The sequence below is a fragment of the Myotis yumanensis genome, unplaced genomic scaffold, assembly GCF_028538775.1.
Source record: "Myotis yumanensis isolate MYYU_CA2020_CCGP unplaced genomic scaffold, mMyoYum1.0.hap1 SCAF_12, whole genome shotgun sequence".
Lineage (NCBI taxonomy): Eukaryota > Metazoa > Chordata > Mammalia > Chiroptera > Vespertilionidae > Myotis > Myotis yumanensis.
The window spans coordinates 5,127,781-5,145,551 of record NW_027223763.1 but is presented as its reverse complement, the minus strand read 5'-3'; the positions used below and the strand labels follow the sequence as shown (position 1 = coordinate 5,145,551).

Here is a 17,771-nt window from a genome sequence, read left to right as displayed (position 1 = left end):
CCTACTGGGGATGTGCCCGCAACCCAGGTACATGCCCTTGACCGGAATCAAACCTGGGACCTTTCAATCCGCAGGCCAACGCTCTATCCACTGAGCCAAACCGGTTTCGGCACAATTAATTCTTTTAAAAAGTCCCATTGTATCCAGGTTGGTAAGATTTCATATTTACTTATTTATTTATTTTTAATATATATTTTTTATTGATTTCAGAGAGGAAGGGAGAGGGAGAGTTAGAAACCTCAGTGATGAGAGAGAATCATTGATTGGCTGCCTCCTGCACGCCCTCTTACTGGGGATCGAGCCTGCAACCTGGGCATGTGCCCTTTGACTGGATGGAACCCGGGATCCTCAGGCTGATGCTCTATCCACTGAGCCAAACCGGCTAGGGCTCTATTGTTCTTTTACAGTACATTTCATGTTCATGCAATCCCAAAGCCACAGAAACACTGAATTGTAGTCCCGTTTTCCACCCAATATTTCTTTTTTTTTTTTTTAAATATATTTTATTGATTTTTTACAGAGAGGAAGGGAGAGAGATAGTTAGAAACATCGATGAGAGAGAAACATCGACCAGCTGCCTCCTGCACATCTCCCACTGGGGATGTGCCCGCAACCCAGGTACATGCCCTTGACCGGAATCGAACCTGGGACCTTTCAGTCCGCAGGCCGACGCTCTATCCACTGAGCCAAACCAGTTTCGGCACCACCCAATATTTCTTGAAGCATCTACTCCGTGCGACCGATTACTGCTGTAGGGGTGGAAGATTTCGTAGTGAAATTACCCGTATAGTTCAGCAGGGAGAGTACATTCCTGGAACAAGGACACAATCGTTTATTGCGGGTGAGGACCGTGTAAGGAGGGAGACGGTGACAGGTATATTGCGCAGATGGAAACGGAGGCCCAGGGAAGCGCCGGGAAGAACCTTAGGGCACACGATCGGCGCCCTCAACCTTGGCCACGGGATCCGCGGGCTGGATAGGGGTGGGGCGTGGCCTAGGGGAAGGGGGCGTGGCCACCGGGAAAGGGGGCGTGGCCACCGGGAAAGGGGGCGGCACGTGAACGGGGGCGGAGCGGCACGGAACACGCACGCGGGCGGCTGCGTTTCCGGCCGGAGGCCTATGCTGAGCGCCCCGCGTCCGGGGGGCGGCGGAGGCGGCGGGGGGATCCGGAAGTCAACACCATGTCGAGTCTGCACAAGAGCCGGTAAGGGGCCGCGGGCCCACCCGGCCGGGCCACCCCTGGCCAGGCCCCCACTCCTGCCCCGCGGAGGGCGCGCGGATGCGGCCGGGCACCCGCAGTCCCCGGGCAGAGGGGCTCGGGCGCCCACCTCCCAGCCTCATCGCCTGTGGGCCTGAGCGGGCACGGAGTGGAGGCACTGCTCCTGCACCCCCGGGGTGCACCGCTTGTCTGTCTCTCGCCCTGGGTTCCCTCTTCCCCTGGCGCCTTCCTCATTCAGGGCCTCCGTGCCCAGTTCCTCAGGCCCCTCCCCCCTTCCTTGTCACCCTTGTGAACCCTCCCCTCCTCTCTCCAAATACTTCCCATCCCCCGTGCTCATTTCTTACTAGAAATGCTAGGAAACCTGAAATTTCCCGTCTGCCCCCTCTCCCAGGTCAGATCCTGCAGCCTTGGCTGCATTTTGCTCATTCTTCAGTTTTCCTCCAGCATTTGTTGTTGTAAACCTTTTGCCCTTGCCTGCAGGCAGGCCCAGAGGCCTTCTCATGCTTACATTTTTGAGCCTGGAGAGCTGCCTGCAGGTTACACGGGTCCGTTGTCTGTGGATCAAATTACTCTTGGTTCCTAAGGGTTCATTGAGTTCAGAGCGTGGAGCTGTGGGCTGGACCTGGCCGGCAGGAAGTGCCCGATAAATGCCAGCTCACTCAATATTAGACTGTGTCTGACTTCACGATGCTTGTTTGAGAACTTCTAGACAGGAATATCTCCGAGTTTCTGAGCTGAGAGGAAGAGGTGACCTGTAGTTCTGTAGCGCCCCAAGGCTGACTTGGATTCGGACCTCCATGCGCTTTGCCATCTGAAGGGGAGGGAGGAGCAGGTTGGAGATGGGTGGTCTGAGGGAGCTGTGGGCTTCCGGAGTGGTCGCTAGCCTGTGGTCTTTGGTTTGGGCGTGTCTCATTTGCCTCCCCCTCCCGCCTTCTAGGATTGCGGATTTCCAGGATGTCCTGAAGGAGCCCACCATCGCCTTGGAAAAGCTTCGGGAACTCAGTTTTAGTGGTGAGAGGCATTGCTCCATTTTCAGAGTTTTCCTAGAGCAGCATTGTGGCGAGGATGGAGGGGAGGGTGCCCCAAGGCCATACCTGCTCGGTTCTGGGGGCCAGCCTGCCTCTTGGAGCTTCTCCAGATCTTGAGGAGCTGACCAACCAGGGACTTCCCTGAGCCACAGTTGGCGGCCACAGTTAGCTCACCTGTGGGCCGGAGGGTGCTTAATTGGTGTCTGAATGATGCTTATTGCCTCCTTGGAATAACTCAGAGGACGGAAGATGGCAGTTAGGGAGTGGGGAGGAGGCTTCTTGAGCTGAGTCCCGTCTTCCCTCATTCCAGCAAGCTCCCCGAGTGGCAGAATTTGATTAGCTGCAGAGTAGTTCCTGGTCCTCTCCCTGGCCGGGGATCAAAGCCTCCCGAGGCGATAGTGAACTTTGGTTAACGGTGAGAAAGTTTCCAGCCTCGAGACAGCTGGCTGATGGAGCTGTTCCTCAGCAGTGTTTGACTTGGCCCTTGCTGGCTTGGTTAACCTTCATCTTTGAAAACCCCCCGGGTGTTCTGTGTAGCTTCTTGTCACTGCTCAGCCTTGTACTTTCATCAGCGAGGAATTCTCAAGTGGCTCCCCGCTTCTCCTCGCAGATTCTGAGATGGGGGCATTAGCTCCTGTTCCAGGCAGGTAGGGACATCGTAGCAGCAGCTGCACTAGCAAGGTCTCTGCCAGTGTTGCAGGAGAAGGTTGCCTTTCTGTCAGGAGTGATAATTAGGCCCTGCAGCTCGTGAGGGGCCTGGGAACTGCGCTGGGCTGAGGAATCTGCCAGGCCCCGGAGGGGGCAGTCTGCGGTCAGTCGTGGTGGAAGTGTGACCTCTGGAGTCAGACTGACCTGTGTCCTGAGTCCTTGATGGCTTTCTTTATCTGTAAGATGAGGATGAAGTGCAATCAGGTCCATAAAGCACAAAGCACTTAGCTTTTGTAGCTTAGTTTACATTCCACACATACTTGTGGAATACCTTCCGTGTGCTAGGTGCCGGGAATGTAAATCAGACATGGTTCTTGCCCTGCTGAGGCTTACCCATAGTAAGAGTTAAGATGTTAAATAAGTACACAAATTATGTTCTGCAATCCAAGCTGTGAGGGATGCTATGAAGTCACGAAGCCATCTATTTATATAAAAGCCTAATATGCTAAGTGTCCAATCAGTCGGTCGACTGTTTAGTCGACCGCTCGACCAGCCGCTATGACGCGCACTGACCACCAGGGGGCAGACGCTCCAACCAGTGGGTTAGCTTGCTACTGGGGTCCGGCCCATTGGGATTGGGTGAGACAGGCTGGACACGCCCTGGAGCCCTCCTACAGTCCCTCCCTGGCCAGCCAACCTCCCTCGGTCCCTCCCTGGCCTCTAAAATATTTCTTCTAATTAATTTCCTTTCAGTGTGCACGAATTCGTGCACCAGGCCTCTAGTTACATATAATGAGTGATCTGCCTGATTGGGAAGAGATGGTGGTTGATACAGGTTGCTCCGAGGAAGAAATATCCAGGATGAGGAGGTGTAATTCTCAAAAGAATATGCCAGATAGAGGGAGCTCTGGGCTGGGGACGGGTCAGGGGTCATGGAGAGAAAGTACACACAGGATTAGCATCTAGTCTAGTAACTTTTGTGGCAGAAAATGGTTCTTGAAGAAGTACTTGCTCACTCTACTCCCTGCCGCCTGGCTCCGAGGTGGAGGGCTGGGGGGTTCTGGGGCTCTGGCCTAGGGTGTGACCTTTGCCTGCTGTGTCCACAGGCATCCCCTGTGAGGGCGGACTGCGGTGCCTCTGCTGGAAGGTGGGTGTGCCTGGGGTGGGCTTCTGCTCTGCTGAGAGGCCCTGGTTCCTGCATGGGCTGCCCCCACCCCCAGCCCCTTCTTTCTGTTCTGGGCCTTTCCTTGCTTTGTCTGGGGAAACTTTTCTGGGAAGTCCTGGGTTTTCGGTTCCTCTTGGTGTCCCCTGCAGGATCCCTTTGGGGATGGAACACTTTGTAATGCCCGTGAAGCCCTTTGGGTCCTGGTTCAGACAGAGCAGTGGGAGTGAGGCATATTGGGACAGAAAAGGCTGTGCTTTGTCCAAGACAACTAAGTGATGTGGCCGTGGAAGCCCAGTCTCCTAGCTTCCAGCCCCTTTGCGCACAAGGTCTCATTATCATTTGGAAGAGCCTGTGTGAGGAGAAGAAGAGGAAAGGCCTGGTTTGGGATAAAGGAGGAGGGCGGCAGTGGGGAGGAAGGGGAGGCTCCTCCAGCCCATACCCACGCTCCTGGGCTTAGCCCATCATGTCTTCTCTGGGCATTATCAGGGGTTTTGCTTGAGGCCTGTCAGCCTCTACCTACTGTCCAGGGTTGGCTGGGGAGTCACCAGAGCTTTGCTCCTCTTGCTCTGTGCAGATTCTCTTAAACTACCTCCCGTTGGAGAGAGCCTCATGGACCGCCATCCTGGCCAAGCAGAGGTAGGTAGACCTGCAGAAAGGAGGGTGACGGGAGGGTCTTTGTATCAGACAGAACAGGTGGTGCCGAGCCTGTCCTGCCTCCTGTTCCGGGCTCCCTGGGCAAGACCTTTGGGAATTACCCCTCCCTTCTCTTCTCTCCGGCAGGGAGCTATATTCCCAGTTCCTGAGGGAAATGATTATCCAACCCGGCATTGCCAAGGCCAACATGGGTGTGTCCAGAGAGGATGTGACCTTTGAGGACCACGTGAGTAGGGGTCAGCAGCAGGGACTGGGGCTACAGGGTGGAGAGGGGTGTGGGCTTTGAGTGGGCAAAGTCCCTCCACCCCAGAGGATGGTGCAGCTGGTCTCGGTCCCCTCTGGCCTTTCCAGTACCTCCTTTCTTCATTTGGCCACTCTTCCCCTGAAGGCCTTTGTCTCCCCCCTTCCCCGGGCCCAGGCAGGAATCTCGGTGATAGCTGGGGCTCGGAGCGCGGTGAGCAGCCCTGGGCCCAGTCTCTGCCCGCATCGTCTCCTTTCCTCCTCACCCTGTTCCTTGATGTAGGCTCTGTGATCTGATAGTTGAAGAAAGCCAGAGCAGGTGGCAGTGAGGGGGGCTGCCTTTCTGTGGCCTGGAGGAAGCCGCCTTCGTTCTCCAGTACTGAGCGTCGCCTGTGTGCCTCGCAGTGTGAGAAGTGGAGATGGATCACACCAGGCCCCTCCTCCAAGGATTGTAGTTAGTGACTCAGAGCATTGATTTGATGAGTTAGACTTCAAGATACGGCATTCATTCATTCATCCATTCATTCAGTCAACAAGCATTTAGTGAGAACCTGTCCTATGCAGCATTCTAGAGCCAGAGCAGTAGACAGAAGGAATAGAGTCCTCCAGGCAGGGGTGTCCTCAGAGCAGGCAGCAGGGCTTGGCTGTTAGCTGTGGTGGAACAGGGTTTGGGAGGCTGCAGTGGCCTGTGCTGCTCCCCTGTAGCTCACAGGCGACTCGGAGCCACTGCAGGCCTGTGATGGGATTGGTGGTGTGAGGCCACTGCTCAGGCCTCAAAACGTACCTGACTCTGGAGCTCTCGCTAGGCCTAGGCTAGCAGCTTATTTTCTCCCCACAGCCACTCAACCCCAACCCCGACAGCCGGTGGAACACATATTTCAAGGACAACGAGGTGCTGTTGCAGATCGACAAAGACGTCCGGTAAGCAGGGTGCCCGGGCTGGGAGTGGGTCCATGGGACTCCTGGGCGGTCCCAGTTCTGTCCTTTTTCGTTCCAGCCCAGGCCCACAGGGTCCAGTGCGGGTGTGAGGAGCTGTTGGTGGGAGGTCTGGGCAGTCAGTGATGCGGGGCCTGAGAATGGGCTGGCGAGTGCAGTGAGCGTGTGTGTGGGTCCCTGTGCTCGCCGGTGCCCAGCTCTCTCTCCTCCCTGCCTTAGCCTCAGTTGTCCTGGGCATTTATGGTTCATCTGATCATTCCTTCATCAGATGGATATTGAGCCCCTGCTACAGGCAATCCTAGTGCCGAGCTCAGGATTGAGCACTGAATAGACAGACACGTCCCTCTCCCAAAGGAGCCTAGGACCTTGTGTGGCGGGGTGGGGGGGTAGGGGGGAATGGGAAGACAGGTGCTCAACACATTCGTGTCATTAGCATTTATGGTAAACGCTCTGAAGGAAGAGTTGAGGGTGTTTCGAGGTGTTCAGGACGCCTTGCCTGGGGAAGCCGTGTTCCAGCTGAGCTCCGGGGAGTCAGGGGCCTGGGGAGGCGGGAGGGAAAGGCCGTGGTGGGGTCTGCCTGTGCGAGGCCCTGAGAGCCCGGGGAGCTGGGCTGTTTAAAGAGCGTGTGGTTGAAGCACATGGAGGGAGACACGTTGGACCTTGGACTTGCTTTTCCTCTCACTTTGTCTTGGACATTTGTTTCCCAGGTCAGCTGTGTAATATTCTACCGTACAATGTGCAACGTAACCTTCCTAGCCCACCTGCAGCTAACATTCTTGTACATATTAGATGTTTTTGACATGGAAAGATGTTTGTGATTTAAGGGACGAGTTGGATCATAAGATCAATAAGGACACTTTAAAAAGTATATATATGTGCGTGTATCTATCTGCAAACACACATAAGAATACGGGTCTATGTTATAATGATTATATTGCCTCTTAAAAACTAAATTAACAATACATATCATGTTATTAATTTTTAAAAAAATGTCTTTTGGGATGCTGGGATGTCCGACTCCTCCATCCTGGTAACAGTACTCTCTCCCGTTCCCTCTTGACAGGAGGCTGTGCCCAGACATGTCCTTCTTCCAGAGGCCCACCGAGTACCCGTGCCTCCTCATCCTGGACCCCCAGAACGAGTTTGAGACCCTCCGTAAGCGGGTGGAGCAGACGACGCTGAAATCCCAGACCGTGGCCCGGAACCGGAGCGGGGTCACAAATGTGAGAGGCAGCCTGGGAGCCAGGGACTCGCCACGACAGCCTTTTCCTTCCTGCTTCCCTTTGGCCACTGGCCCCAGGACCGTCTGTCCTGACAGCTACTCAAGACAAGTTCAGTCCTGCCAGGGCTCTTTCTGGAAAGTCAGGGATCAAGTTCAAGGCTGGATGTGATGGTTACTGGGGGAGGCCCCTGCTGTGCAGTGAAGGAGCCAGGCTGCTATTGTAGTGGAGATGGCTCTTTAAAAAGTGATTCCAGGTGTGATGGGAGATTGATGGGTGGGGAGCTGACCTGGTCTGGATGTCAGGGAAGAGTTCTGAGAAAGTGACATTTAAGCTTATGCTGGAAGAGCTAGGAGGACAGAGCATTCCAGCGGGGAGGAGGGCGTATGTGTCGGTCTTTGGGCAGGAGGTGGTGTGGTGTGTTCAGGGAATAGAGGTGTCCGGTGTGGCTAGAAGCAGAGGGAAAGGGAGAGAAGGTTGCTGGAGGACACTGGAGAGGTCGGTGGTGGTGAGGCCACATGGGGCCTTTATCCTGAAGGCTGGGGGCCCCGGTGGCATTCTGAGCACGACAGTGATGTGATTCGGGGCTGCTCTTGTAAAAGATCGCTGCTGGCGCTGTGGGGGTGTTGACCTAAAGGGCAGGAACAGCGGTGGAGGGGGTCTGGGAGGTGGCTGCATTGCTCAGGCGGGAGCGGGTGGGAGCTGGGGCTGGGGTGGAGCAAGGACAGATCTGAGGCACTTGGGAGGTAGAATTGACAGGACTGGTGCTGCCCAGGCCACGCGGAGGGTTTGAACCCGTCTTTTCAGACTCCTGTAACTATAGCCAAATGAATGTATAACCTTATTTCCTGACTTACACCTACTGGTTTGGTACCCAGAGCTCTGAACTTTTCACTGCCTTCAACATGGAAAAAACTCTTCCCTGCAGCCTCCAAAAAGCTAGAGACAGATGCTCCTGCAAAGCTTTTCCCTCCAAGTGGAACGACTGGTCAAGGCTCTGTCTGTCGGAGAGCAGCACTTCCGCTGCAGGGTGATGGCAGTTACAGCTGGTCCCAGGGGCCGCCTGCCTGTGACAGCAGGGTGTGCTGCAGGGTGATGGCAGTTACAGCTGGTCCCAGGGGCCGCCTGCCTGCGACAGCAGGGTGTGCTGCAGGGGCCGATGCTGGCTGAGTGACGGCAGGGCTGCCGTGCATCGTATCGTAGCTGCAGCACCTGGCTCTGCCATTCGTGTCACTGGTCACTGGGCGGAGAGCTGAGCTCTTACCCATGTTAGGTTTGGACCTTGTCCTGGGGCAGAGCAGCTGACCGGGAGCTTCATGCCTAGACTCTGGACCGTGGTGGGGCAGCCTGAGTGAAAGCTGACCACCTGTTTAACTCCAGGCGAGCCATACTGGGCTTACCTTCCTCGGCGTCCTTCTCCTCTTCTGTGGGCTGGGTGTAATCATTTCTGCCCGGCCTGGCTTTTGAATTGCCAGGATGAAATGAGGTCATGGCCTTGCAGATTCCTGGAAAGCTGGAAAGCACTGGGCATGCTCAGAGGTCTGGACCTCAGGTTCTGGAGTCAGCAAGTCTGGGATCAAATCCTAATGCCACCACTTAATGCCAGACATGATGAGTGACCTAACTTTTCTGGGCCTCTGTTTCCTTATCTTGAAAGTGAATGTTGAGAGAATATTCTAGGTTGTTCAGAGCATGAAAGTGAGGCATGCTTGTGGAGCACGGTCTTGCACAGAGAGAGCTCTCAGTAAACATAGTCATGTATGTGTGTCTGCACATATACATACATGTATACACATGCACGTATACATATAATGGGAAAGGGAGTTGAAACGCCCGAGGGCCCTGCACTTCCAGGACAGTTTCCTACACTGTCCCTGCCTGGGCTTGCCTGTGGCTCTCATACAGGTGATCCCGGGCACCCGAGGACCAGATGGGCAGCCGGTGTTGGGGACCTCGGCTCTATTTCATAAGTTTTAAGCAGGGATTATCATCTCCAATATTTTCTTATGAAACTTTCAAAACATTCAGAAAAATTGAAAAAGAGAGTATGATGCATACTTACATACTTGTGTACTTTCCAGCTAAATTTAACGACTATTAACATTTGGCCGTATTTGTTTTTGTGTTACAGAGCGTAAGTTGCAGGAGTCCTAGACTCCCCCCACCCCCAGTACTTCTGCGGGCTTCTCTGGGAATAAGGCCCTCCTCCTCCTCAGCACTAACACATCCAGGAAGAAAACGGTTGCATGATAACTCCTAACGTCCAGTCCGTGACTGTGTGTCCTCAGTTGTGCTACGGATATTTTTGTGTGTTTTTACTCCCAAACCAGGCCCCATCCGGGTTCATGGGCCGCCTTGGGATGCTCTTCCTTTAGGCTCTTGGTCTGGAGCAGCCTGCCCTTCCCCCGGCCCCCACAGCATTTCACTTTTTGAAGACTCTTAGCCAGTTCTCTGTTTTGACATGTTTGAAGTTTGTCTTCTAAATTGAAGTATAACTTAACATGCATTAAAATGCACAAATCTTAGGCATACAACGGGATGGATTTTTCCTTATGTATATATCTGTGTGACTGCCAACCAGAACAAGACACAGAATGTGTTTATTATGCAGAAAATGCCCCTTCCCGGTCAGTACCCCTCTCCACAAAGGGGAGCAGTGTTTTTAACTTTTATCACTGTGAAATTTTTTTTTTTTATCCTCACCCGAGGATATTTTCTCCCTTGGTCTTTAGAGAGAGAGTGGAAAGGAGGAGAGAGAGAAACATCGATGTGAGGGAGACACATCGACTGGTTGTCTCCCACGCTCGCCCGAACAGGGGCTGGGGATCAAACCTGCAACCGAGGTTTGTCTCCTTGACTGGGAATTGAACCCGAGACCCTTCGGTCGTCAGGCCAGTGCTCTAACCACTCTCGCCGAGCCAGCCAGGGCTTACCACTGTAAGTGAGATTTCGGTCCGGCTGTCTTGTAGAATACCCACCTTCTGGCTTTGTCTGCTTTTCCTGCTGGGCACGTTCCTCTCTGCCCTGTATTAACCATTAGCTGGAGGTTAAGTTTAAACTTAATGGTAGACATTGCTGATGAGAACATACTGTCCATAATGCCACCCACCGTCTTAATGGGCTCCTCCTCTTCTCCCCAGATGAGCTCCCCACACAAGCACTCAACGCCGTCATCCCTGAATGAGTACGAGGTGCTGCCCAATGGCTGTGAGGCCCACTGGGAGGTGGTGGAGCGGATCCTGTTCATCTATGCCAAGCTCAACCCTGGCATCGCTTACGTGCAGGGCATGAACGAGATCGTGGGGCCCCTCTACTATACCTTTGCCACCGACCCCAACAACGAGTGGAAAGGTAAAAGGGCTCTTGGCTGCCCACATCCCTTGTTGCCGGCTCCTTAAAAAATGGACCACAGAAAGCCAGGCCCGTGGGCTTTATCAGACTGCAGCGCACAGCCTCTCTCTGGGCCTCCATTCTCCCTCTGTCAGATACGGGGTTGGCCTGGATCCTCTCAGGTCCACCCCAGCTCAGACTTGCTAGAATGTTGGAAGTGTACTGAGCTCTTGATATTTGTCACCGAATATCTGATAGGGGGCATGAGATGTTATACAAGAAACTGAATGATAGGATTTAAATAAATAATGATTTGAAAAATGTCCTCAGAAGAGAATAATCAATTGCTAAGCGAGTGTACAGTGTTACCAGAAGACGTGAGAGGAAAGAGGTGATGTCCTTAGTATTGGGATGGAGAGCGGTCAAGGACAGAGAAGGTACTGAGCCTGACTGTGGGGGTGCGGTGACTCGGTGAGACTCAGAGGTGAAGGGAGGATGTCATAGGTGAGATTTGGGGTGGGTCTCAGGAGGGCACCAGCTCCCTTTCGGCTGCCTTCACCCTGCCTGTCTCGCCCAGAGCACGCCGAGGCAGACACCTTCTTTTGCTTCACCAACCTCATGGCTGAGATACGGGACAACTTCATCAAGAGCCTGGACGACTCACAGTGTGGCATCACCTACAAGATGGAAAAGGTGTACTCCACCTTGAAGGAAAAGGACGTGGAGCTCTACCTGAAATTGGTGAGGAGCCCCTGGCCCACCCGGGCTAGGCTACGGCCGACAGGTGGAAAGGGCCAGACTTCTGAGCATCCCGGGTCCAGGGTGAGCTCTGGCTTGAGTCTGGGGACTAAAAGTGGCTGCTGTTGCTAGGGAACGGTGATCCACTGCCGAGAGACCGGCGGCAGATGCTGGTAGTCCAGGCGCTGGCAGGGAAGGAGAGTTGATAGGGTGCCCATTGTGTGCCAGGCACAATGAGAGGCATTTACTGGGCACTTAATTAGTTCAGCCTTTTTGTCCCCTGATAAAAGGGTGAATTTCATTTTTTAAAGTTCAGAAAAAAATATTTTAAAATATATTTTATTGATTTTTTACAGAGAGGAAGGGAGAGGGATAGAGAGTTAGAAACATTGATGAGAGAGAAACATCGATCAGCTGCCTCCTGAACACCCCCCACTGGGGATGTGCCCGCAACCAAGGCACATTCCCTTGACCGGAATCGAACCTGGGACCCCTCAGTCCCCAGGCGACGCTCTATCCACTGAGCCAAACCGGTCGGGATCAGAAAATTTTTTAAAAACTGTAGTGTGTGCCAAAACCGGTTTGGCTCAGTGGATAGAGCGTCGGCCTGCGGACTCAGGGGTCCCGGGTTCGATTCCGGTCAAGGGCATGTACCTGGGTTGCGGGCACATCCCCAGTGGGAGATGTGCAGGAGGCAGCTGGTCGATGTTTCCCTCTCATCGATGTTTCTAACTCTCTATCTCTCTCCTTTCCTCTCTGTAAAAAATCAATAAAATATATTAAAAAAAACCAAAAAACTGTAGTGTATTTCATGTTTATTTCAGAAAACATTTCAGTAAAAAAGTTATATATAAACAGTTTTGGGAATAAAAAAATTTATATGAAGATATATATATATTTTTTTAGTATATATTTTATTGATTTTTTACAGAGAGGAAGGGAGAGAGATAGAGAGCTAGAAACATCGATCAGCTGCCTCCTGCTCATCTCCCACTGGGGATGTGCTCGCTACCCAGGTACATGCCCTTGACCGGAATCGAACCTGGGACCTTTCAGTCCGCAGGCTGACGCTCTATCCACTGAGCCAAACCGGTTTCGGCTATATGAAGATATTTTAAAACAAATATAGATTTATCTTTTTGCTGTTTTATTTTTTAATTTTAATTGATTGGAGAGAGGAAGGGAGAGAGAGAGAGAAACATCGATTTGTTCTGTTGACTTATGCATTCATTGGTTGATTCTTGTGTGTGCCCTGACTAGAGATTGAACCTGAAACCTTGGCGTATTGGGCCTGCAGTTTTTCAGTTAATAATATTCACTATGGCTGACCAGAGGGCTCATCTCTGCTGGGAATAATTTGTTTGTAGGGTTGTCCTATGGAATAAACAAGTGAGGTAATATATTTAACATGCTAAGCACAAGACTGACTTACAGTAAGTGCCAGTTAATGGTCTGTCTCTCTGTCTATAATCTGTACAGAGTTTTATTTCTTTAATATTTGTATTGATTTTTAGAGTGAGAGGAAGGAAGAGTGAGAGAGAAAGAGAAACATTGATGTGAGAGCAGAACATCGATTGGCTGTCTCCTGCACTCCCCCTACTAGGGATCGATCCCGCCTCCTGGGCATGTGCCCTGACCAGGAATTGAACCAGCAATCTCTTGGTACATGGGATGTGCCCAACCAGCTGAGCCACAGAGGCCGGGGCTGTACAGTGTTTTAAAATAATCGGAGCTGTCATTTATAAATCTAGAGAGCTTATATAAGTTTGGGCTTATGGCTTCTCTTTAAAAATATCAGAAGATATGACAACATGGGTTGTCAGCAAGCAGCAGCTACCCCTTTAACCGAGCGAGGCTATCTAGGCGGCCCAGGGCTATCCCCCGGAGTGCCTGGCCCTCACCCGTGGCCTGCTGTCTCCTTGGTTAGGTCCCGGGCCCTGCTGTTTATCTGAATTTACATTTAAAGACTGCATGATGTGACATTGCCAACACGGATTCTTGCACCTACTGTGTGCCTCTGTCTCCCCAGCAAGAGCAGAACATCAAGCCCCAGTTCTTCGCCTTCCGCTGGCTGACGCTGCTGCTGTCCCAGGAGTTCTTGCTGCCTGATGTCATCCGTATCTGGGACTCCCTCTTCGCTGATGACAGCCGCTTTGACTTCCTCCTCCTTGTCTGCTGTGCCATGCTCATGTGAGTGTGGCCATGAGCAGAGAGGCGGGCGGGGCTGCCCTCACCAGGCTGGAGGGAGCCGCTGGGAACCTTGGGCCAGTGTCAAACCAAACTCGCTGTGGGTGGTGAGCGGGAAGGGGCCGGGCGGGGCCTGCACTCAGAGCAGCCCAGGGTCCCAGCGTTTTGCTGCTTGTTTTCCTTACTTAGATTGATCCGGGAGCAGTTGCTGGAAGGGGATTTCACTGTGAACATGCGGCTCCTTCAGGTAATGGTGTTCAGAGGCTGACACTTACCGAGTGCCCACCCCATGCCAGCTGCTGGGACAGGCTGGGTCAGAACAGTGGAGTGTAGCAAGGCTTAAGATTCTGGACCCCTGATGCAGATCTGGGTTTGGATGGGTTTGAATCCCGGCTTTGTCACTGACCTTGAGTGTAGGGTGGCCTTGAGCGAATGACTTGGCCTCTCTGAACTAAGTGCTGTACCTGTTCATTGTACCTGGGACACAGCGGTGCCCAGTATGTGATAGTGCTCGAGGTAGTCATGCCCAGACCTGGAGCAGGAAAGTGGGGCTCAGTGGTTAAGAACATGGGCTCAACGGTCAGACAGTGTTAGGCTCACATCTTTGTTCTGCTCTGCTAGTCATGTGACCTAAGCCAAGTAATAAGCTCTCTTGGCCTCAATTTCTTCAACACCTGGCCTGGGGTTCGTTTGCAATAACCTTACTGAGTCGATCTGTAAATAGGCATAAGTACCCCCCGATTGGGCTTTTGAGGTGCCCCTTTGAGCTGTTGTATGGACAGAGTCCAGCCCAGTGCCAGGTGGGGAGAGATGAGCAGAATGGTCCCGGTCCCAGGGAAGGGCTGCAGAACTGTGGGAGGAGCTGGTTGGCTCGGTTACATTCGTGCTGCAGTGAGTGCCATGTTAGCCCCCTGCCTCTGGGGCCCACGATACAGCATGGTGACAGGTCTCAGGGGGAAGGGCTCAGGTTGGCAGAGGGGGAGCTGACTTCAGAGGTATCTTGTTGGCTTTTCCCGTGCCCAGGATTACCCTATCACAGATGTCTGCCAGATCCTACAGAAAGCCAAGGAACTCCAAGACTCAAAGTAGCCTGGCAGCAAGAGGCCCAGGTTTGGGAGAGAAGCCACCACCGTCCGTGTCCTGGCTTCTGGAACAGAGACGCCTGTGGGATCCCAGCCCGAGGGGAAGCTCCAGGCCTTCTCCCTTGGCTCCGTCCCCCTAGGCCACTCCCACGGGGGCACACTGTGCCAGCTCCTTCCTGACCACCAAGCCCTGGCTCCCTCTCTGCTCTGCAACCCTGGGGCCCTTTTCTCAGGCAGCTGAGCAAGGCTGGCGCTTCCGAAGTTGTTTCCTGGGACTGGGCAGATTGGGGCGCTGGGGCTGGCAGAGGTCCCTCCTTGCCTCTGTGCTGCTGCTCCCTCCTGCTCTGCTCGGGGGAGGTGCTGGCAGATGAGCCAGAAACCACCTGGGGGGTTGGTGCTTAGGCTTCTCCGTGGGCACAGTGACACCGTGAGGGAGCTAAGAAGCTGCCAGGCCCAGGCCACACCCTCTGCCTCTCACTGAGTGTGTGTGTCTGTCAGTCTTCTCTATGTCCATCAGTGTGGATGTGAGGGGGAGGGTTTTTGATTCCCTCTAGGTCTCTGCTTCTCTGTCTCTCTGCCTGTCTCCTTCTCCCTCCATCTCTTTCACAGAGACTTTGCTCCTCAACATTACTCTCCCTCTGCCCTCCTCTCTTGGGGTGCCTTATCCCCAGCCTCTTCCCCTCACTCCTCCCCTCCACGCCTGTGAAACCCAGAGATAGAATGAGGAGTCTGGCTTAGCAAAGCCCCTGGAAGTCACCCTTAGCCTTTGCACCCTGTTCCCACCCCCAGCCCTAGGCTCCCAGGTCCCTCAGACTGGGAGGGAGTCCACAGTGCCTCACTAGAGGCCCTGAACCTGCTTCTCTCCCACCCCCAAATCCTGGAAACCAAAAGCTGCTGAGAAATGATGGCCCATGAGGCTTTGAGCCTCTTACCCTCCTTTCCGCCCACGGATGGAGGAGGGAGAGCTGAGTCTTCCAGAGATTTCCCCAAAGGAAAAGGACATTAAGGCGGTGCTGCGCCAGGGTTTGGGATCCAAGTGCTTCAGAAGAGTAGTCATTCCCGCGGCTTTCAGGGCCCATCCGGTGGGGGAGGGGGGGGGGTGAGTCCCATGATTGGCCAGCGGGACCAAAGGGAGCCTCCCTGGGCTGGCTGAGCTCAGAGGCCCTGGATCCTGTTGGGGCCAGGGGAGCCGAGCAAGCAGAAGGGGGTGCTGGTCACCCACTTGGGCTGGTCCCCGGATTTGGGGTGGATGCACTTAGAGCAGGAGCCGTTGGCTACTCCCACTGCTGGGCAGTGGAAAGAAAGGGCTTATTCTGATCAAGTCCCTTCCCTCCTTTTGTAAGGAAGCAGGTCGTTTGGGTCTGGACAACTGGGTAATGGGGCAAGGGTCTTCATCCTCTGCTCAGACTGGCGGCCAGGTACCCTGGTGCCCCCGTAGCCTTCCTGAGGCTGGCAGCCAGGACTTCTGCTGCCCGCATAAGCCAGGCTGTGGGCCAGGAACAGCTTCCCCCAAGAGCGCCTACTGCTTTGGATGTTGCTGGGACTTTGTGCACTTGCCCGTTTGCCACCTCCTCTCATAACACACAGTTTTTGGGAGATTTTTACTATTTATTCAAACTCTTGGATATTTATTGCAGATTGGCAAGTGCTTGGTTTGGGGGTGTGGATGGAGCTGGGAAGGCAGAAAAGGAGTTAGAAACATGTTCTTTGGGCTTTCTGAGGTCAGACTCAGCGTCCTTTCCCCCTGCCTCTGGAACCTTCCTGCTGGGGGTGCTCTGAGCTCTGTCCTGGAACTGGAAGGAAGACTCCAAGACCCTGCATGGGACAGAGACACTGCTTCCCACCAGCCTGGCCCACCTTCCCAGAACTTGTCGGCTTGTTCAGTTCCAACTCTGACTCCTCAGCCTGAGATGTGGGCCACAGCCTGGGACCCAGCAGACACTGCCCACGGCACCTGATGCGTTCCCTCTCGCCTGTCCCCTTGCCTTCCCTTCTGGGGCCACACTACTTGAATCACTGCATCTGATTTGCCTCAGTGGCAGGCCTGAGGCCAGTGCCCTCTCCTTGACTTTGGGATGAAGGTCAAGAGCACAGGGACCATGTCCAGGTTTGGCTGAGGAAAGGACCTCCCCTGGTGATTCCCTTTCTCTAAATTCTCAACGGAGGTTCCCAGACAGCCCGAGTGCCCGGCTTCCTGCTTGTGAAGCTGCCCCGGGAATTGGGACACATTACAGATTGGGCTGTATTAGTATGAATTCAGCAGGGCTCGCTTGCTCCAGAGGGTCAGAAAGTTAGTCTGCTTTTGTTTGTTTTTTTGTGTTTTGTGTTTTTTAAGGAAATCAGTTTTGTTTCTTGAATCAATGCTGTTGATGACAAGTTGTCTTTAATAAATCATGTGTTCTTTGCAAAGGGCATTGGTGCTGTAATGGGCTGAAACCTTTGAGACCTCAGAGCAAGAAAGAAAAGATTGAGCAGGAGTGGAGTCAGGAGGCTCTTAAAGTTGTTGGTAGAGCCTGTTTAGCTCCTCATTCAGACATGCAGTTTGCAGCTGGGAGAAGGAGGGAGCGTGGACTGGGGAAGAAGGTAATTACATCATGGTTTCAGAGCAAGTTTGTTTGTTTTTTTAGATTGAAAAACTATGAAAACTCAAACACCAGTAAATAAAACAAGTCATTCATATCCCACAATCTGGAGGAAATCCCTGACAATATGTTAGTCTTTTCTTCGCAGATGTAATTTTTATTACATAATTGTCTTTCTTTTTCCAAGCAAATGAATACTTTTATTAACATGGTAAATTTTTAAGTGCGTGGTAGGGTTTTGACCTCAAACACTTGTCAGCTGGGCAATTTATGAACCTGAAACATACCTAGTTCCTGTCCATTTTAGGGTCCAATGCATACAATCCTTGCTTTCCTTCCCTTGCCCCTCAAGGGCCTTTGCAAGTATCTCATTTTATGCCCCAAATCCCCTGAAATGCATAATTGTCTTGATACATAGTTTTGTGTATTGTCAGCCCCCACATGGTAGGTGTTGAGCAAGTTGCTGTATGACTTAAATTTTTATAGGCTACATACTATTCTTTCTAATACAGTAACAACGTTGGAAATCCAGTCTCTATTTCTGAACATTTATTATGACAGAGCGAGGAAGTTTCTGTTGAAATCCTTGCGTTCTCGATTTATTTTCCCAGCTCAGTCCTCTAAGTGGGTTTAAAGGTGAACACCTTTTGAACGCTTTTCATACATACTGCCAAGCTGCTTTCTGGAATTGTGCCCGTTTCTATTCCAAACAGCAGTTAGGATGGGCCGCCTGCATCCTTGT

The 17,771-nt window shown here is 52.8% G+C and overlaps 1 protein-coding gene across 2 annotated transcripts; it reads left to right on the top strand.

Annotated features, from left to right (window-relative positions):
* The first annotated feature begins 1,115 nt into the window (after nt 1–1,115).
* On the top strand, nt 1,116–16,861 carry TBC1D13 (TBC1 domain family member 13). Of its 2 annotated transcripts, XM_070430516.1 has the most exons (12): nt 1,116–1,204; nt 2,157–2,230; nt 4,002–4,042; nt 4,635–4,696; nt 4,841–4,940; nt 5,793–5,875; nt 6,954–7,113; nt 10,251–10,461; nt 11,018–11,181; nt 13,208–13,368; nt 13,555–13,612; nt 14,389–16,861. In XM_070430516.1, exons 1-12 carry the CDS (start codon nt 1,182–1,184, stop codon nt 14,452–14,454), a joined length of 1,203 nt encoding a protein of 400 aa, XP_070286617.1. In that variant the 5' UTR covers nt 1,116–1,181; the 3' UTR covers nt 14,455–16,861. The 2 variants fall into 2 exon arrangements, with proteins under 2 accessions (XP_070286617.1, XP_070286618.1); XM_070430517.1 differs by lacking the exons at nt 1,116–1,204; nt 4,002–4,042 and having other exon boundaries at nt 2,156–2,230.
* Nucleotides 16,862–17,771: the final 910 nt, after the last annotated feature.